This window comes from Mixophyes fleayi, chromosome 4, assembly GCF_038048845.1.
Source record: "Mixophyes fleayi isolate aMixFle1 chromosome 4, aMixFle1.hap1, whole genome shotgun sequence".
Classification (NCBI taxonomy): Eukaryota; Metazoa; Chordata; class Amphibia; order Anura; family Limnodynastidae; genus Mixophyes; species Mixophyes fleayi.
In genome coordinates, this window is record NC_134405.1 from 309,872,215 (window position 1) to 309,894,840 (window position 22,626).

Here is a 22,626-nt window from a genome sequence, read left to right on the forward strand (position 1 = left end):
GCTAAATAAAAAAAACTGCAAGTATTTGAACCACGGCACTGAACTGGTGTGATATTGTTTGGCTAATGCATTGGAAGTGCAGCCATTTACTTCAGGAAACGGCATCCTTCAACCGATCTTGTGACACTTTAGTACATCTGGTTTGTTGTAAGCTAAAGTCCTGTCAATATGCTGCAGTTCACATAGTTCTTTATCAAAAAGCAGTATGTTACTAATCTTGGGAACTAAATCTTGGGAACTAAATACACTAACAATCTCAATAAACTAAAAAATAAACTACAAAAACCACATTGGTCCCATAAGGTAGAGGGACTAGACAGGGAGAAGCCAAATCCTAACAAAAAATATACTTAATCAAATTACTATAAATGACAAGGAAACCAAACACACATCAAACAGAAATAGAAAATGTATTAAGAATTAAAATTGCACTTACATGTAGACAAAAGAACAGTGGAACATTTGCAAGCTGTTCTCCACCAGCATAGTTAACCTTCCGATGGAAATAATTGAGACAAATTGAGCCAATACTCAAAAAAGGAGCGTGGTCATGACACATCAGGGGTGTGCCCAGTGTGTCCAAAAACATTAAGATGCCCCGATCCCGCTCCCCTAAAATAGCTTTGAAGTGCCACTTGCACCAGTAGCAGGTCAACATGTCCCTGCTCACTTGGTGAGAGTGAACATACCTCCCAAATTCCTGCAAAGTGGGACAAACGTGCTAATTGGCGGGAAAGTCTCTTTAAATCAAGACTGTCCCGCCTAAATAGGATAGTTTGAAGGTATAACCATTGAGTTCAGGTAACCTGGATACACTCTCAATCAAGCTACACGATTCATATGTCCTTTTTCATTAAGCTCTGGAACGTTCATTTACAACACCTTCCAGGCCTATAGTTCATCTCTTTCACCTGTGTAACTGCAGTGGACCAGGTATCTGACAACTCCAGTTGTATATGTAGACTACTATTGTCCTGAATGGAATCTACTCTTGGCTCATAATACTAGCACTGGACTTTGTGCCATTTATTAAACAGGATATAATATTTTAAAAAATAAATAAAAGGAGAAAGAGGAGACACACACAAAAGGACAATCTTGTGACAAGAGCAGCATTAAATTATATATGTAGAATTGGCAGGCACCAACCCCTTAATAATAATGTTTGGCAATTATTAAGGATGCTGGACTAGTTTTCATTGGCCATTTGCCAATTAGCTAAGAACAGAGAAGAGCATTTGGTATTTTCTTGACAAAATCCTAGAACATGACTACCAGATATGAAGAACATTCCCTGTCACCACATCCTCCAAATCACGTGTCAGGATAATTAGGTACATTATGTAGATATCTGGCCAGGACCAGGTACCACTGATATTTTATATGCCGACTCATTCTCCAGGGTATTACACTATATGGCATTTCATGTCCCATCTTCCGGAGAATCTCTAAGATCAGCCTCAAGTTTACTTTTTATACTGCAGCTTATGCTGGGAGAATACGTATTAAGCGACTATATATCAAGGAGAGCTATCAAGCAAATGTGCTCAAAGACTGAAATTGCCTGGACTTGCTTGAGATCCTTTGTCACAAGCAAGTCAACATGTTTGATCTGGAGGAAATAAAATATCTATCACGTTGGAGCTTTATAAAGCAATGGGCTGAACTTAATTAAAGCTCAGCAGATCATAGATTATAACGAGGCCTAAGGAATCCCACCGTACTTTTTACAATGACTACCGCTTGACTACTAAAAATCTAAATATCTACATAGAATTTAGAAGGGAAAAACGAATACTTCTGCTTTAACTAACTTAACTCAAAGAACTATTACAAAGACACTGCCAAGGGGTTATTTTTGTTATTTGCCCACATTCGAGTCTGAAGAATGAAAAAGTTATAAAGAGAATCCCACCAGTCCGTGATGGTCATCACTAATGGCAGGGGATAAAGGGGGTGGAGCACCCACACAAAAGCGGCACCAGTACCGGGCTATGCCAGGCTGTGCAGCTCACTCTATAACAGGGAGACCTGCAGTGTGGGCTTCATCCTGTCCTAATGTGTGCGTGTCCCAGCCTGGTCAGCATGGGCTGGAATTCCCTAGGCAACGTGGGTCCACAAAACACGTGTCCTCTAAATCACCAGGAAAACCAACCCCATGCTGAATATTACTGGGGCTCCACCCAAACCTGCCATGCTGTGGGGGCCCGAAAATGTGTAAAAGATAAACATTACTTAAGTGTACGGATGTTCTCGCCAATAAATTTTAGATATAAACCTTCTTTAGCCAAGTGGCCAGTAACGCTGCCGTCAGCCATTAAATGCTGGGCCATGCTGGTCGCTGGTAGAACTACTACAGGGCTCGCTGGAGCAAGTAGTCCCAACATTCTAATTAGTAGTAAATAAAGACATAGACACCAGGTGTTGTAATTTTGTTTAATAGTAAATAAATGTTTACCGAAACACGTATTTACAAATTTATTGCAGTCGTAAATCCATATCTTCTTTTCTCCAGTCCTGTAGTAAATCCAAGAATAATCCCGGAGACAAAAAAAACAAAAACAAAAAACTGTTAAAAACGGCAAGAACCTGCTCCTAGTAGAGCTGTGACAGGAATGAATGACAAGAGGCCAGTCTGCGAATACTCAGAATGGCTGCCTCTGGTTGGCTGGAGCGTGAGAAACTGCTCTGATTTTATTTGTGTGTAAACCCATTAAAGTAGACTGATAAAAACTCTACAAGTGCCAGCATGACAAAGTAGTTAAAGGCTGCCCCAGATCCACAAATGTAATATTTATCCGTCACACATGTCTCTGGCCCCAGGTTTCAGGAAGAGCCCCAGTGCTATTCAGCACAGGGCTGGTTTTTGCCTGGTGGGATAGGGGGCACGTTTTTCCACTAGGGAATTCCGCATGTGCTGGCCAGGCTGGAGAACATTACAACAGTGGGACCCCATGTTATACTGTGACCTACCCAGTGTGGTGCTAGCTACCGCAATTACGCGAGGGACTCTGTCTCATTCATTTTTTTTTAACCAGTAAAGATACACCCTGATGATAATCATCATCAGCTCATATCTTTACACTGCGGCTAAGTAAAATGCACATGCATGCCCCCGAGCGCCTCTCTAGGTGAAGGGGAGGTTACGTTTAACTTAAAATTGTGCTTTGTTTAACAATGTGCATTTTTGCAGCCCGGGTATGTATAAAGGAAAGGAAAACCCAAAAGTGGTTATTGTAGCATCAAATATTGTTTTCCTTTTTTTTGCATTCAGTTGTGAATGTGCTCTGTAATAAATGTAACGTGCAAAACCCTTTCAGTCGAAAGTCCAGTAAAGGTGAAGATGCTAACAGCACAAAGGCTATACTTCATTTACATTTTTGTGAGTCATGGTTTCCCTTTAAAATCCGTATCTATTGGCGGAATATTACCAATTTTTTTCCCAACGCTAACTTTGGTATTTCTGTCAGAAATACTGATCTTTTTTGTCAGTGAAGAACAGTGAATAAATGTGAAATAAACGCAAACCTTATGTTTCAATTTATTTCACTAATTAGCAGTTTACATGTTTAATGCAGATTTGGCACTAGAGTAACAGCTTGAAAAAATGACAACGTCTTATTTAAAAAAAAGAAAAAAGAAGGACTTCATATGCAGTATGTTAAATGAAGGGTGAAAAAATAAAAACGGTTTCTTTGTCCTCTTCATTTCAGAAAGTGCCACTTCACGAAGATTCCGCTCTGGAAGGTGAGCATAGAAAAACAAGATGTAAGGGCCAGAAAAGACAACGCATGAGACAAAACAGTAATATCTTATTACTAATTAATATTATGCCGAATACACTGCACTTTTTCTTTTACAATGCTTTATACAACAGTGAAGGCTGCAGGAGGGATCTTGGAAAGGGGTATAAAAGTGACCGTAATGCTCCCTAGATGAGGAATACTGATAAATATTTAAGAAAAACCTGCAATACCATACAGAGCTGACCCAGTTTTCAAGTGTTAATTTGTCTTTTTGCAGCAAGTTCTGGGCTATTTTTGGCCATGATGAATGTAGACTGTAAATGTACTATGAAATAATATATATGCTGCGTATAAATAAAGGGCGTAATATGAGTTTTCCTCTGACAATTTGAAACCTCCACATAAAAACTCTGCACTTGTGTATGTGCTGTTTTTAAAAGTACAAAGAAAAAAAGCGGCCTTTCATTTGAAAACATCTAGATCCGAGGTGTGCAAACTCCGTCCTCAAGGGCTAACAGTTCATGTTTTCAGGAATTCTTCAACCGGTGAGTTAATCTATTTGGCTGGGTCAGTAATTATCCCACCTGTTTCTACAGACAGAAATACAGAAAACATGACCTGTTGGTAGCTCTTGAGGATTAAGTTTGGACACCTCTGATCTAGAACATCAATCTAGCTAAGCAAAAACCAGAAGTGTAAATAGGATTACCTTTAAAAGGGTTTAGATTTTTTTTATTTTTTTTCAAGCACCCAATGCTTGTATCACTGAAATAATCATGGACTGCTTGTGTTCTCTATGCGCTCACAACAAATCACTAACTTGACTACATGAACAACCACCTTACAGCGGGTGAAATACAAGTATTGAACACATCAACATTTTTCTCAGTAAATATATATTTAATGTGGCTATTGTAATGAAATGTGCACCTAATGTCAAGAACAACCCTTGCAATCCACACATGCAAAGAAATCAAACCATAGATGTCCATAATTTAAGTTTTGTGTAATAATGTGAAATGACACAGTGAAAAAGTATTGAACACATGAAGAAAGGGTGATGCAAAAAGGCATGGAAAGCCAAGACACCAGCTGATATCTATCAGTAATTAGAAAGCAATCCTGCCAGCTGGTTCAGCCACAACTGATGGCCTACAAGAAGGTGTCTCATTACAAAGGTGTCACACAAGAAACATCTCATGATGGGTAAAAACAAAGAGCTCTCTCAAGACCTTCGCTAGCTTATTGTTGCAAAACATACTGATGGCATTGGTTACAGAAGGATCTCTAAACTGCTGAATGTTCCAGTGAGCACTGTTGAGGCCATAATCCAGAAGTGTAAAGAACATCATTTCACTATAAACCGGCCAAGACCAGGTGCACCACAGCAGATTTCTGACAGAGGAGTTGAAAAAAATGATCAGAAGTGTTGTCCAAGAACCAAGGACCACTTGTGGAGAGCTTCAGAAAGACCTGGAATTAGCAGGTACAATTGTTTCAAAGAAAACAATAAGTAATGCACTCAACCGCCATGGCCTGTATGCACGCTCACCATGCAAGACTCCTTTGCTGAAGAAAAAACATGTTGAAGCTCGTTTGAAAAAATTTAATTCTTTGGATGCCATAATATACACCATATCTGGAGGAGATATGGCACTGCACATCACCCCAAAAACACCATACCAACAGTGAAGTTTGGAGGTAGGAACATCATGGTGTGGGGCTGTTTTTCTGCACACGGTACTGGCATACTGCATATGATTGAAGGAAGAATGAATGGAAAAATGTACAGAGACATTCTTGATAAAAAATCTGCTGCCATCTACCAGGATGCTAAAGTTAAAACGAGGGTGGACATTTCAGCAAGACAATGATCCCAAACACACAGCCAAGGACACTCTCAATTGGTTTCAGAGAAAGAAAATAAAGCTGCTAGAATAGCTCAGCCAATCACCTGACTTGAATCCAATTGAAAATCTATGGAAAGAGCTAAAGATGAGAGTTCATAGAAGAAGCCCACAGAACCTTCAAGATTTGAAGACTATTTGCGTTGATAAATGGGGCAAAATCACACCTGAGCAATGCATGCGACTAGTTTCTCCATAGAGGAGGCATCTTGAAGCTGCCATTACCAACAAAGGCTTTTGTACAAAGTATTAAATACATTTCAGAAAAAGTGTTCAAAACTTTTGCCCTGTGTCATATCACATTATTACACACAACTTAAATTATGGAAATCTATAGTTTGATTTCTTTGCATGTGTGGATTGCAAGGGTCGTTGCTGACACTTGGTGTAAATTTCATTACAATAACCACATTAAATATATATTTACTGAGAAAAATGTTGATGTGTTCAATACTTATTTCACCTGCTGTATATACTACCAGCTTCCAGGGCACATTGTAGTCTTTAAAATACACACTAAGCTGTGTGATGTATTTTTTATAACAGGAGATGATAACCCATTGACTTAATATATGTTACCAGATGATGCAACTTATACTTTGGTTATTGCTTTAATTTGCAATGGTAAAAAGGCCTTAAAAAACACTTGGTATCTGTACAAAGCGGAGGCAGCCATTTTGTTTACTGACAAATATTCATGAGGAAACTACCTGTCAATTCAGTAAGAGCACTGACACTTCATGACCAATATCCAAGATGCACCAATTCCAAGTGCATGCTCATTAAAATTGGCTCCACCCACAAAGTGGCTGCCTCCACCGTGTGTAATTGCCAGGTGCACTTTAAAAATGACTATGCTAACTGCAGGCACTAAAAAAAAATGAAAAGCCACTATCAAGCATATCTAACTTTATGGTACCTTTTAAAATGGCTTTACTGACAGCAAAGCTCCTATCTGTATGGACAGTTCAATTCATTACATTGCATGCACTCAGAAAGAGATCTTATTCAGTGCAAGGTATCGATCCCTCAATATAATAGGTCTGATGGACTTGCTCTAGTTTATCATAAGCGCCTCATGCCGGCAAGCATCGTAACTCATAAGTGACAGACGCGGAGGAAAATGAAGCCAGTGCGCTGCCACAGGGGAGTGTGCATTAATATAGAAAATGTACATGCATTTATTTGAATACTCAATGACAACCCTTCTTAGAGCTTTGAACACAGTTGTACAGTAGGCAATTTCTATGAAAATGCATTTAAAGCAATACCGTTATTCTGATCCAGACATAGCTGACTGGGAAAGATGGATTTTATAATTAGCCTTCTAATAAGATGACCTTGGGTTAAATACTGCTTAAAAAAATTATGTCATACAATAGTCTATGGAGATTTGGCAGGGAATGTGGGGATCACAAAAAAAAAACCCATAAAGGCTGCACATGGTCCAACCAGAGCTAAGCCAATAAGACAGCTCTGTCATAGTTAATTGATTATTGGTTGATTTGTACTGTAACTTTATTAAGTAAGGGGGCAGTGGAAACATTTGTCACCAGACATGGAGTCATCCATGCAGAATCTGCTTACTGGTTACTAGGCAACAACACACACAAAGAAACTGAGGGGCAAGGAAAAGTGGAGGTGTTGCCCATAGCAACCAATCAGATCAACCTCCAGAATGCACTACATAATTGATAGCTAGAGTCTAACTGGTTGCTATGGGCAACACATTCGATTTTTCTTTAGAACGTTTAATACATTTACCCCTGAAATGTAATTTTTTAAAAGTAGAATATCCTTATCTGCTGGCTAATCCTGTACCAACAATGGAACCCTCCTCTCCTGTTAACGAGGTCCACATAATAACAGGAGTCTCTGAATGGCGCTTTGAACAAAGTCAGCTTTATGTGTTATATTGTAAAATCTTGGCCGCTTTTTAAATGGAACACAAGCGTCTTCGCAGCAAACAGCACATTTGTAAAAACAGAAAAGACATTGTTACTTACTCTGTGGCATACAAGCTAGCCGTGGCTTTGATGATCATGTAACACAGTGTAAGGGCGCTGAGGAGGCCAAAACTGGCAATAATGAACCATTCTTCTGTTGACAAAGGAAATGGGAGGGAGTCACTCTTGACAGCAATTTCAGCAGCAAGGTCAACACATCACTCCCAGGCCCAAAGGCTGAAGGGAACAAGAAGGAGGGCGGCTTTGGGGGCTGCACCACAGGACTGAACCGACCAGCCAGGATGGAAAGCGGAGATTAGTATAGTTACTTGTAGGAGATAGAGAATAGGAGAATTAGCAGAAAATTATTATATAAACATACAGAACAGCAGCAGGAGTCAGAGCAGACCAAGTAACAGGGAGTGAAGGGATTAGTACTAAATGAGGACGAGCAGGTGACATAAGAGTGCAGTGAATAGGTATGTCCAATATTTTCTTTTCTAAACCGTAAACTCTCTCATTAGTTCAGACATATCTAATACATACATACCAACCTTTAAGATTTCTCCCCCGGGAGAACCCCGGGAGAAGTGTCATGTGACATGGGGTAGGAGGGGGGCGTGGTGACATGGTCGCATCACCATAGCCCATAGTCCCACCCCCACTATATAAAGCCGAAATTCACGGCATTGAATAGAGGGGGCAGAGCTTAATGACACGTTTAAGCCCCGCACCATCCTTTTAATGCCGTGAATTTCGGCAAATGCGGGAGCTTTGCCTACTCTTCCGGGAGTCCGTAAGGATTTCCCAAAATCCGGGAGCCTTCTGGGAATTCCGGGAGAGTAGGCAAGTATGATTTATTTACATTTTAAAAGGTAAAAACGATAAGTCCCCCATCACTTCCAAGTGTTTTACTTCAAGACGTGCCAACATAAAACAGAGCCTCAAGTGGATACATTTTTCAATACAGAGTCAAATTAGATTAACATAATAATTATTACGACAGCGGAATAGCTGGTCTTAAACTAGATTGTCAAGTACACTTAGTTTCCAACACAGGTCTATTTCCTCTGTTCTGAACAGCTCAGAGAAAGTCTGCATCAAAAAACAAAGATAAACTAAATATAAAGTTGTTACCGGTTCAACTAATTTTTCAGGTTGAACCAAGGTGTAGTGGATGGTCCAACAACAACTAAGAATTTACAAGGGTTAAGTTTCCAACAGCTGTATACACAATAGTGACATCAAAGTAATATATTTGCATTCTTTTGAATAATTACACCCCTGTATATCTTAAGTGTCCACACAGTTTTCATGCTGTATAAAAGAAAGTTAGAATAATAAATATTTTAAAGCGCAAATAAATATATTCCAGTAAACCAAGGGAAGTTCAGATTATGAACTGACAATAACGATCACAATTTAACTTTAAATTTCAGTAGCTCTAACATTGTGAAAAAAAACCCTCAACATGACCTCATACCTAAAACGCATCAAAGACCTCATTATAACAGGCATGTTGCCTGCAGCGCTCAGAGGTGTTAACGTTAGGTGAAATAGAAGACAGTTCTACAGGAGTGTTAATTAAGTACCAAGTGTACTATTCTGCAGGGAAACTTTAAGAAACCGTAATGAACAATCTACCAACGCTCTGTTAAAGTAAATGCAATGTGGATTTTGTGTACACTTTTATCTAGCATTGTTTTTAAGAGCCCTAAGCCTTATATATTTATATAATTGTGAAACAACGCTGTGCAAGTTTTTCTTTGTGCTCTGAACTGTCAACGTCTCACTGCCTTGTCGATTGTTGTTCCTTTTCATTGGTTAACATTGGTTACTGTATGCCATGAGTATTTATACTCATTGTTTTATAAGTTAGACAAGTTATTCTTAGGCTGGGTAAACGCTACAGGTTTTCCAACCGACTATTGGGTCAATCACACAATGCATGACCTTCAGGCCAATATCGCAGTAGTGTGTATACTTAAACGATGAACGATAGTTGTTCCGAAGATTCATTTGATTGTTCAGCAGAACTATAAATCTCGTTCCAATTCTGCGATGTGTACGCACTCACGATCAGGATCTCCTAGAGTTTACAGAGTCATGACCTTTTCAGCCGAATGTTGACAGTTGAAGAGCACAGATCTGAGGGTAAATCTTTTAAACAATGTATAGTGTGTACACATGAATGGCATGCTGATCGTGACCTTTTTATTTTATTTTTTCTTCAGTCATTGGTACAATCGTTGTAGATAACATATTAGTCGGAAAATTCTGTAGTGTGTACCCAGCCTTAAACGTGGCCATCTGTAGTGTTTAATCACGGATAAAAAGAGGATACGTCTAGGTTAAACAACCAGCATGTGCAGATACTATCAACCTTTTCTTGGTTAGCCAACAAGGTTATTGTATGCTAGTACCCTGGATTAGACTTCTAGGCACCTTTCTCCACAGGGATCCAACCACAATGGGGGAGGACACTCGGGGTTAAGCATTATCAATTTCTGACCTATCACAAGCTGGCTAATGACCACCATCAGCTCGATCACCGTGGAAGTAATGAAGGAAATATAATCGTTGTCTTTTTACTGTATTGGGGCATTCGAAGACTGAAGGCTTTACCTACAAAGAAATCGCATCTGTTGGGTGATTGTATATCCGGCTGTCTGTATTGCTATCTACGGAATACACTTCATTCTGTTTGCAACAATCTGCCTAGGTGAGATCAAAGAACCCCCTAAGATGTACTGTCCTCACAATGATGCTTAGGGCACATTATAGTAATAGATTCTATGGGTGGAATTCAATTTACCACAAAGTTCCGTCTGATCCTCGTGCAATGTGCTCCTGTGCGCATTATGCAATGTACCCCTGGTGCGGATATTACGGTAGGGGCATCTGTCAGACTGGACACTGACGTGGAGACACATCACACCAGTCTCCGGCTCTACTTTGCTTTGAATTGAACCTCCCTCTGAGGCAGACATTATATGTGATGTTTTATTAATGTAATTCATGAAAACACTGAAACAGACCACTTTACCACTGACCTGATCTTGTATGTGCTAGCACTACATGGACTCTGTACCTAACACCTGCATGACAATAGCCATTTTGTGTGGTCAACAATGTTCTTGAGAACGCAGTTCTATGAAATATCTAGGAACCAGTGATATCAATCAGGCACAAAATGGAGCCATTTTGTTTCCGGTGCCACTGTGATGTCCCCATCATAGCGGCACTGTGATGGGGTCTTATTATGCTGCATCCTGATTTTTGGTGCAAGCAACAGAAGGTTTGTCTCCACTCTTTGTAGATGCACTTAGACATGCCATCAGACAGTACTGGCTATTCTTGTAAGGAAACATGGGGCATTCACTGCCATAGGGAGCGTCATAGGCAGTCACTCATAACCAGTCACATGCCCTCTAAAGTACTGAATGTCTTCTCCAGCTTTCAGACCTTCCACCTATAGCTGTCGAAAGCAGCATCAGCAAGTAGGGATGTCCAAGCTCTTTAAATGAAAGTCATACCTTGAAAATAAATTTTACATACATAAAACATTTAAAATGGTGTAGTCCTGATTAAGGATTTAACGGTTTCTGCTTGAGTAGCAATGTAAAGTTTTATAAGACCAGTGCTTATAATATGTATTCAGAAGTCTTTGCTGGTCATACGATCTGTTGCGCTCCACAGGTTGACACTAAACCATCTGAGGTTTCTCAGAATGTCAAGGTAGTTGTTACAAGAGACCTATATAATATATAAGTGATGCTATTATATGAATTTGAACGGTGAGTTCTAATGTTATTGCTTATAATCTGTCATAGTATTCAACTAGAATACTTGTAATGATACAGAATAAGCTAAATACTATTATAATTTGCTATGGATATTAGTTAACAAATTGTAATGTGATGGAATTCTTCAGTCACTTCTAATATAATTTACAGTACTTTATTTACAGTACTTTATATCAACTTTATAGCATAATACAGCAGCTGCACATTTCACAATACATTCAGATCTGTCTCCGTACTGGCTAATGGTAAACATCTACACTATAGCAAAGACACAGAGTCAGGAAATATACAGCTTACTCACAGCAGTCCTGTATCTTACTAAAGCACTAACCTGGGCCATGCTGACTTAAGTCTGTGCTGTCAGAAGAAATGGATTATTGCTACTAAATGTTTTTAGTCCGGATTTATGTTGTTAAACTAGAGCCTGAATGGTGGCTGAGAATACAACTATTAGCTAATACAGTGGTTCCCAACTCCAGTCCTCAGTCATCCCCCACTAACAGACCAGGTTTTAAAGATATCCAAGTACGAGCACATGGTTAAAAAAAAAATGACACCGTTACTCAAACACAGATCTCCTTAATGTGAAACAGATAAAGCCCCCGGCGCTAAACGGAAAAAACTAAAGGACCATCAACACAAAAATATGAGTGGATGTATAAAACAGAAAATGTAAATACTGCTGTAAATAATAAAACCATAAACAAAAATCAAACAACGGTAAATATTGAAAAAACTTTATATAGGTAAAATTACCAGTAGTCTGCAGACAGAAAAGGATAAAATTTAATTTTAATTTTTGTTTATGATTTTATTATTATTTACAGCAGTATTTACATTTTCTGTTTTATACATCCATTCATATTTTTGTGTTGATGGTCCTTTAGTTTTTTCCACATAGCGCCGGGGACTTTATCTGTTTCACTATTGTATCTGTTTGGAGAGGATAGGGATTTCCTCTCTACTTCCCCATTATTTGGCAGCTTAGTATATGTGGAGAGTGCTGGTGTATTTTTTCTATTTTAGCCATTTACAGATATCCTTAAAACCTGTTCTGCTGGTGGGGGTGAGGGAGTTGAGGGCTAGAGTTTGGAAACACGGTCATAATTAATACCTTGTAGTATTGGAATTATAATGGGGCAGGTTAGAGTGAGCACAGCCTCCTTGGGTAGACGGCACACAGCAGAACAGTTTTTTAGCAACAGGTTGGGTGCACCCAACTGGTTTAATTTAGCAAGTTCACATAAAAATAAAACTCATAATACAAATGAAACCTATGGTTCCCCATAGGGAACTATTCCCTTTGCAGACTGTAAATCGATACAAACCTGGAATGGACTTCATGGAGTGGGAAAATAAGTATCTGTTCCTCTCTACACAGTGAAACTCACTCCACTTTCCAGGTGGTCGTGTGTTTCTGTGGTTCATAGACTAAGGTCGCCATTGATACAAACGATAGTCATGAGAATCCATCTCATCAATTCACTAGTATTTAATGGCATCACTGATGCTATGATTGTTTGTGGCACTTTACATATGTTGATATATCACTGATGAGGTGATGCATTTGGGAGATCAGACGAAAGGGTCATTATGAAAGGCAAAATAGACTTTCAATTGATTATTTCCCATAACATTTTATGATAAGAACTTGAGATCAAATCCAAAATGCTTTCTAATAATATTTTTTAGTGTTTAAAAATATTAAAATCAGTCACTGTAGTTCAGAGCAAATCCTATAACAAGCCTAATTACACATGTCAACACCTCTTTAATCAATTGTTCTATTCAAACCATGCAACAGTTTAGAAGCCGTTTATCTATGTCCCTGGGTACACCCCGCTTCATTCATATCAATGAGGAAAAGACACCAAAAGACTGTCAGTGATTACTGCCAGCCCCCGTATCCTTAATCTCAAACTGAAGGCAGCTACACAAATGCTATACATAAACTCAACACTCAAGAGCAAGTCAAGGGTTGGTCATGCCGGACTATGGTATTTCATTGAGTAGCTAAGGGGTTACAGCACTTTGTTTATTGAAATTGATGACTTGAATAAGTTTGTTCGAACCCATTTTATCCCCCTTGCTGCTTTAAGTACCAAGTAAATAAAATGAAAGAATCAACAATTATTAAAAAATGGTCATTATTAAATATCATCAATTAAACTATGTCAATTAAATTTTACTTTAAACTCCTATTCCCATTAAACATACCTTACTAGCCTTTAGAATTCTGAGGAGACAGATCCCGGTGGTTACCTGTGGCTCCTCGTTCCTTAATTCTACCACACCAATAATAAGGTTTATATTCCTTTTTTGGGAATCACACATTTTTAAAGGTAAGGACTCTAACAATTGAACGTTTCTATTGTCAACTAAATACAAGGCCTGATTAAGGGTATTACGCTCCTAGCACGCCCCCTTGCCTTCCACCCCGGCAAAAAGCGAACTTGTCATTAATTTAAAATCTGGCACACACCCTCACCGATATTCACATTTTATATTTGCACCGTTGCCGCCCCTGTCTCTCCAGCTCACTTATCAAGAGCCCGTCTGAGGATGACTCATTATCACAGCCTTTACCATCATCATAATTTATTTATATAGCGCCAACATAATCCGTAGCGCTTTACAATTGGGGACCAACACAGTAAACGAATAAACAAACTGGGTAAAACAGACAAAGAGATGAGAAGGCCCTGCTCGCAAGCTTACAATCTATGGGACAATAGGAGTCTGATACATGAGGCTAAGTCTACGTTTTGCATTTCGGCCCAGCCAGACTGCAAAGGTAAAAGTGACTCATAAGCTAAATGATCCTGTCACACAACAATGTTGGTCAGGGGGTAGTTGTCTTGTGTGAAATTGTGTAAGGGGTGGTAATAGGGTAATGTAGTGAGGTTAAGAGGGTGGTTGAGGAATATTATAAGCTTGTCTGAAGAGGTGGGTTTTCTGAGAACGTTTGAAAGTTTGTAGACCAGAGGAGAGTCTTATTGTGCGAGGGAGAGCATTCCATAGAGTGGGCGCAGCCCAAAAAAAAAGTCCTGTAATCGAGAATGGGAGGATGTAATGAGGGTGGATGAGAGACGCAGATCTTGTGCAGAACGGATTTGCCGAGTTGGGAGATATTTTGAAACAAGAGAGGAGATGTATGTTGGTGCAGCTTTGTTGACGGCCTTGTAGGTTAGTAAAAGTATTTTATATTGGATTCGGTAGAAAACAGGCAACCAGTGCAGAGACATACAGAGTGATTCAACAGAGGAATAACGATTTGCAAGGAAAATCAATCTTGCCACAGTGTGCAAAATAGATTGTAGGGGTACGAGTGTTTGTTCGAGTCTGTTTTGGGGAAGAAATTGCAACAGTCAATGCGGGAGATGATAAGTGCATGAGTGGGAATACATAAAATTTAAAACCTTACTACATTTTTCTTTCATGTTTTTTTTTTTTTTTTACTTTTGAGAACAACTATTCTCTTATAATAAGATAATACTACTACTACTACCACTAATAATTATTATTTCAGTTCATGCCTTTCCCTGTCACAATTTTGCATCACCGAAAATCTTGCTCCACCCTCGGATGCAGCCTAATCAGCTTATTGGATAATCAGGCCCTCTAAATATCATACCTTAGGCACTAACTGCACCACATTTCCTTTGGAGAGGACATGACAACGGCAGGAGCTTAGTCTGAGATAGCAAGTTGCCATCTGTTAACCTATTAGGGGCAGCAGATGAGTTTACTTGGAAGCTGTCCAAACATTTCTCCTCAATGGGTGCTGGCGGAAGGACGGTCAGACAAGGACGTAACATTCATAGACATCAGGGGCAAGATCAATCAATACCAGGCCCAGTAAAGACCTGCTAATGATCATTAAGCCTAAATGGGACCATTAGAGCGCACTGGTTACTAATAAATGAATGTCTACATTAGATATTAGCTCAATCGGTTTTTGGATAGCATTTCACATTAACCATTGTAGCATCAAACTTTAAATTAAAACTTAGGCTTGTCAGCAGCTCTCCACTTCGAAACAGAGATCACAATTTAATTTTATAATCTACACATAGGGCTCAGCGGTCCACTTGATTTGTAACAGTATTTCTACTGCTTGGAGAGATGGAGAGCAGGAAACAATCTGTTCTCATCTACACAGATGAAAGACCTAGAGGATAAGCACAAAGGATCCACTAATCAACAATGCCAGAATTAGTGGTACCAGTTTCATGTAAGTTGTGTAGCAAGTTTTTCCTTGGTACATTAATGTTCCGATTAATGTTCCGATGAAAACCCCCTACCAAGCCACAAACAAAGTATTCAGATAATAGCTGGCATCTTGGAAGAGACACTAAAGAATAATGAACTAATTCAGAGAGCTGATTGAACCAATTAAAAATTAACCTAGACGACATTGTCAACTCAGGAGTTTAACATACTCTGAATATTAATGTGGGCCAAAGAAAGATAGAAAGATATTCATCCTGCAATATAATCACAACAAAATAAAATAAAAAAATAACTTCTGTAAAGAAATAAGTCAGGCTTGTAGATTTTCCTTGGATATCTCCATTATTTATTTTTCAAAACTATTTATGGCTCAGTAATCAAGGGCGGTTAAGATAACACTATTTTGATAGGAAACCTCCCCTTTTTACTGACATACGAGTGGAACAGACTTTAGGACAGGAGTGTTTAAGGGGGATTTTTGAATATTGAAATATACTCCAGACACCAGTGTTTTGAGAATTTTTATAGGAGACTGTCTCAAATGTTTGTGTTAAAATATCCAAGGAGGTTGACAGGCCCTTCAAAAGATGTTGGTGATAAACCTGTAAACACATTTCTCAGTGGCAGTATACACCATGCAGGAAAGATTCTCCATGTTTGTACTACTTCATATATGCTTGAAACTCCTGTAACATTTTTATTGTTCTATTGGATAATAAGCTGGTTTAAAAATCATTTTTTTTATTTTCTTCTGTTGCCTGGCTGCATGAAACAAGACGGAAATCATCATCATCATTTATTTATATAGCGCCACTAATTTCGCAGCGCTGTACAGAGAACTCATTCACATCAGTCCCTGACCCATTCCCTAACATACATACACACACACAGACAGAGAGAGAGAGAGAGAGACTAGAGTCAATTTTTTGATAACAGCCAATTAACCTACTAATATGTTTTTGGAGTGTGGGAGGAAACAGGAGCACCCAGAGGAAACCCACGCAAACACGGGGAGAACATACAAACTCCGTGCAGATAAGGCCATGGTGGGGAATTATTAACTGTCTGCAACCAAAATAACTACATTTGACAGAAGCTCCATCCCATTGCTGTCACCACTCAGTGCTGGAATGTCAGTCTTCCACTTATCAAAGCACTTAGAGAGATGTGGACCTTCCTAGCCATGAGGACAGGGTAATGGATTGAAAAAGTTTATCTTGGTGGGCTCAGAACATACAGGTCCTTAAAAGGACATATGTTGATCTTGGGGACCGAGCTACCAAAGTAAAAGGCCAGCATGTCAAATTAGGTAAATATATATATATATATATATATATATATATATATATATATATATATATATATATATGTATGTACTTCTTTTAAAAAAAAAAAAAAAAAGCCATGGCAATGGGAAGGCTGAAGTGGTCTTTGAGGGTTTGAAAAGTTATGAGTATGTTTTCTGTGTAAAATAAAAATTTTAATCCCACATCTAGCACAAGTCTGTGGATCTGGTATGGCCACAAACTGTGGTAGTGAGGAGTTAAACCATAAAGGGTATTAGGCAACCAGTTGGTTTTAGGTGGATGGCACAAGACCTTATGCTCAGAAGGTGGTCCTCATAGATACTGTTATTGAAGGTTGCTTGAAGGCTCTCAAGACCTAGGACACCTCCACAAACACTTCAACACTGTAGAGGAATAGAGTGTATGATCATCTGAGAAGCTACGCAATATTTATGCCCTGCTGAGAGCTGCAAGAGGGAAAAGCTAAGTTTTGCGAGCCCCGACACCCACAGAACCGCAGTCAAACTTCTTAAGATAGTAAGGGGAGTCTTGGTAAGGGAGTCTCTGCCATACCTGGGCATACACATACCCCTTACCTTATCTATTATATTTGAAACTAACTTTTCCCCCAATTTTTCTCCATCTCTCCTCTTTGGCCAAGAATTGGATTAACTTTGAGTTCTCCTGGCTGGGTCACATAGCTGCCTTTAAAATGATGTTGTTACCCAAACTTATGTATATTTTCCTCACTATACCATATATTGTAGCCAAAAGATTGATGGCCCACTTTCATACTCTAATGATGACTTATGTGTAGAGACAGAAACGCCCCCTTCTCACTCACAAACGTATGACCCTATTTAAGTCGCGAGGGGACCTAATGCTCCCAAACCTAACTCACTCAAGAAGCCTGCACCTGTGGGATTGAGGACTTCTCCAGGCTTCTAAGCCATGGGTAGACACTGAGGGGTTTTGTGCCCAAGCTTTCTCCTACCTGACCTTGTTTGAATTCCCAAGCCCACCTACCCCTCAGCCATTCATAGACTACTGTTCATCTCAGATGCTATGCAAGTGTGGGATAGGGTCATCGGATCACACGCGGATTTGGCACTTCCATCTCGCAATCACTCTCTTCAAGTGGTTTCCAAACTCATTTCCGGGTCTGAATCTCACTACCTGGAAGATCAGGGGGATTGCCTCCCTGTTCGATTTGTTTGCCCGGAGTTTCTTTCTTCCCTTCTCTCTGCTCCAAGAATTCTATAGCTTCCCCTCATCTGAGACATATAAGTATTTGCAAGTCAGGCACTGGGTGATGACTGTCTAAGATTCCTCACTCTCTCTCCCTGCCTCCAGCTCCAGTTCTAGATAGACTGACAAAGGGTGCAAATAAAGGCGGAATAACGTTCTGGTACCAGTACCTCCACTCCTTGATTCCCTCCTCTAAACTCCCAGCCCAACTTTGCTGGGAAGCAGATGTGGGTCTATCCCTCACCTCGCAGCAATGGGAAAACATTTATTAAACCTTCCACCGTATGTCAAAGTGCATTAACCACACAGAAATGCAGGTCAAGCTTCACACTCAGCTATACCTCATGCCGGACCGGCTGCACAAGATCTGGCCAAGTCAATCAAAATTCTGCTGGCGCCACTGTGACCAGATAGCTGATGTCTTTCACATCTTTTAGACGTGCTCTGTGCTTCAGTCACTCTGGGGTGAGGTTTTTGCCTTGATATCCACTGTTTTGAAAACCACCATTGCTCCCAACCCTGCCTTAGCCCTTCTCCATGTTTATCCGACTTCTATTCCTAAACAAGACCAATACCTCTTTGGGCATATACTGACAGCCACTAGGGCAACGATAGCCCAAAACTGGAAGTCCCCTACCCCCCCCCCCCCCCACCATCATCCACATTATCTCAAAGATTCAATAAAATAGACATGCCCTATTCCCCATCTGCATCAGCACCTATAACGAGATGGTTTAGATGGCATGAATATGTTACAGACGGCCCTGGTGTGCATCGGGATCCCTCCAAAAATTTAGGCAACCACTCTGTAGTTTTAGAAGACACGATATGCCACATATAGAATCTGTTTTTGTACATTGATGCCACCAGCTATATTGTATTAGATTCACCATTGTAACCATTTCACTTCAATCCACCAAAACGGTTACCAGTTATTTTTAATTCTTCAATCTCATTCATTTTAATTTTTCAATTGTACTCTTTTTATTATTCACCAATTACTATCCATTACCTTCAACTCTTAACAGACAACAAACTACTGGCACGGGTCTATACCACCTACTGTTAACATTTATCCTTACTATTTTCAGATACCCATTACCATATTTAATAAAAACGTTACAACTAGCTTCACAGGATACGCTAGAGGTTCTAGCTATGATCTCCGTTGTGGTTTTATTTGCGGGTGAGGCACAGTGGCACAACAGTACCTTTAAAATATTTACTATGGATGTGTCTAAATAGAAGCCAACGGAAGTTTTTTAAATTATTGTTCTATTCCTCTTCCTAATATCACAATCTATTTATTTGAAAAGTTAGAATGACCGCTGAATCTGTCATCTCTGCAGAATGACACTGATAAAAGAGAGAGAAAAAAATTATAACTTAAACGTTCCCGAAACAAATAGCTACCATCAAATAAACGTGATACTGAAATAAAAACATGGAGTAACAATTGCTGATAAGGATGGTGTCACACTAGGGTTTCTGAACCACTGACTTCAGCCAAAAAACACAGTGCTCACAAGATGTCACACACTTAATTGAGTGAAACTACTGTACCAATTAGGAAACACTGTTTATCTGACACATGAGTGTTTCAAAAGCAGCGTTCAGAAACTCTAGTGGGACACCAGCCTTACGTAATGTCTACTAATAAAACAAACAAACATGGAGAAAGTCATGTTCTGTAATCCAACATTAGAAAATTATTCCCTACACGTATATTCTTTAACAAATGTGCATTCTAGAAATTCAATGTCTTCACCATAATGACAATTTTGTCCTTTGCTCCAATTGCCAGTGTAGAGGAATCATTTATCAGTTCTGTCTGTACACAACGCCTATGGTCACAGTACAAACACTGGAATCTCCTTCCAGAATAGAAACACAGCGTAATAAGCAGTTTGGGCCATGAATGAAGAAGCTCATTACACAGGGGATGAATAAGAACCTGTAGTCACCTGCTCCACAGATAATAATAAGTACCCTCTGCTCAGTTACGGATTACAGCATTAAGAAGGACGAGCATCCTATAGTGAACTACTGGGAGCTCATTATATCAGAAACACAACATTAGTGCTATAAGCAATGTCTGGGCAGCTTCTTCCCTATTGGACTGGGCCTCATAACCCAGAGGCAGCACCAGAGAGTTACAAACCAGGCAGTGCTAATTCAGCTGACTGGGTATGGGGTTTGTTGCAATGTCATGGGGCTGCTTACGGAGAACCACTAATTCCACATATGAAACTGTATGGTAGACATTGATGGACATGCAGATTGGGTCTGATACACAAAGCTTTACTAATTGTCATAATCAGTATCCTAACACCCACACTAAATAAAATATATCCTTTTTCATGATAGCAACATGCCAAGTATTTACTGCACAGTCTGATTTCTGCAGCAAGCCATGTTTATGTTGGAACATCTGAGCTTAATTTAATTAGTGCTTAATTTAATGTGGGTGTACAAGTGTCTGAATGATGTACTGATTCAACATGACTGATATTGTTTCACCGCAACCGTTTCTTACAAAGATATGCCCTCGATTCCCAGGTACAGGCGATAACTCGGACAGCATCCCTTCTGCAAGTAAGGTATGAATAATAGAAGGGCCGTAACAGAAATCTCAGCCATCACTGTGTTATTTCAACACAAATGATTTCTAAATAAAAAAAAAAAACTACAATCTGTAGAGGTTTGGTCTACAGATGCTCTAACAGGCAGCAAACACATTTTCCTAGTTCCCTTGTTAAGCTCCATTTGGAGAAGAAAATGTGACACGTTTAGTCTAAAGAGTCGAGAAGCAGACTGCATGGAGTGCGTTATATATGTTGGATGTATGAAGTACACGATAAACAAATACAAACGCATGTGATTTGATCCCTGTACATTTTAAAAGTAGTTACAAACAGACATCACAGCTTGCAAATGGAATACAATAGGCACCTGCACCCTAGTGTGACAAGCCTCTGTCTATCTTTTTTGTGTTTAGAAAGTTATTTCTTTTTAAAATGCTGAAAATGCACTAATAACACAATCTAGAGGATAATGAATTACACTATGTGCTATACATACACACAGTTATATGTACAGGAGAAAATGCACTGCAACATCTCATGTTACTTATCCACAAAGCACATATAGGGCTAGATTGACTAAACTGCGGGTTTGGAAAAGTGGAGATGTTGCCTATAGCAACCAATCAGATTCTAGCTTTCACTTATTTAGTGCATTCTACAAAATGACAGCTAGAATCTGATTGGTTGCTATAGGCAACATCTCCACTTTTTCAAACCTGCAGTTTAGTAAATATACCCCATAGTGTGTGTACGTACGTATATATATATATATATATATATATATATATACATACATATATAAAATGTGTGTGTGTGTGTTTCTGACATGTTATGAATGATAATTTTTTTTTTCTTTAAAGAAAAAACAAAACAAAAAACCTGCCAAGCGTTTAGCAAACTCCCCTCACCCACCCTGTGCATGTCCCATGTTCAGAGTTAACAATGACTGTGTGTGTATTTACATTCAGGTCAGAGGCATCAGTCATATACGTCTCTGAAAATACCTCTCAAAATGCACCGCTGGCTCTGTTTCTTTCAAAGGAATGCAGATTGTGAAGTTGGGGCCAGTGTAAAGAAGTGTTGGCCCTTTGAATCCTTGACTTCAGAGTAAATAATTTTATTGCATAAATAACAAGTCCATTGAGTTCTGGCTAGTAAGAGATTTCAAAGGATTTGATATACCCCCAAAATTTAAAAAACACTTCTTTCATGACGACTTACTTGTTACAGCTATGTTGATTTCTCCTGTCCTTGGAGTGATCTCTCCCTCATGTGGGAGCTGAGATATCGCAGAGGAGCGTAGGGATTCCAGAATCAGTGATCCCTCTTCCACCGGGTCACTTGGCGCAGATCCTCGTGTACTAGGCTGACTCCTGGTGAGCCGTTCTACGTCAAATGCTACATTATCGCTGCATGGCACATTAGTCTGAAAATAATAAAAAATATATATGTATTCTCACTTATTTCATCTCAGAGAGTTGGACATGTATTGCACAATATAGGAAAATTAGTTTGTTTTTTTTTTATTTTATTTTTTAAATAGCAGTAAAAACATAGTAAATGCCTTAGGTACAAAAAAAACAATATCAGGTACTTTCCAAGCCACAAGAATAACATACTAGATTATGGTTTGGGATTGTAAAACCAAATGTTGCTCACTACATGCTGCACTGTTCCTGCCTGAACTTAATTCTAAAGGCATCAACTTGTTCTTTTCTATACAGTGCCAACATTCCAGCTTTGTCTCCTGTATCTTTGGTTAACCCACTTCTATATAGTGTCACTTTACCAAATCAATCCCTTGTTGGTGTTAATTCAGATGGTGGTAGTTAACATATCGATGCTGACTACCCCGAAGGGCTCCTTCCC

The 22,626-nt window shown here is 39.3% G+C and overlaps 1 protein-coding gene across 3 annotated transcripts in view; it reads right to left on the minus strand.

Moving 5' to 3' along the window:
- The window catches only part of RNF130 (ring finger protein 130), a 187,163-nt gene that overhangs the window by 14,558 nt on the left and 149,979 nt on the right, over positions 1-22,626 (minus strand). Inside the window, exons 7-9 of one of the 3 annotated variants that reach the window (XM_075210031.1) lie at positions 21,979-22,183; positions 7,660-7,753; positions 2,423-3,740 (exon numbers count right to left, since the gene is read on the minus strand). In XM_075210031.1, coding sequence (XP_075066132.1) covers positions 3,725-3,740; positions 7,660-7,753; positions 21,979-22,183 — 315 coding nt within the window. In that variant the 3' untranslated portion in view covers positions 2,423-3,724. Of the gene's footprint in view, positions 1-2,422; positions 3,741-7,659; positions 7,754-21,978; positions 22,184-22,626 lie in introns of those variants that run through there. The other 2 variants (XM_075210032.1, XM_075210030.1) reach the window with 2 other exon arrangements.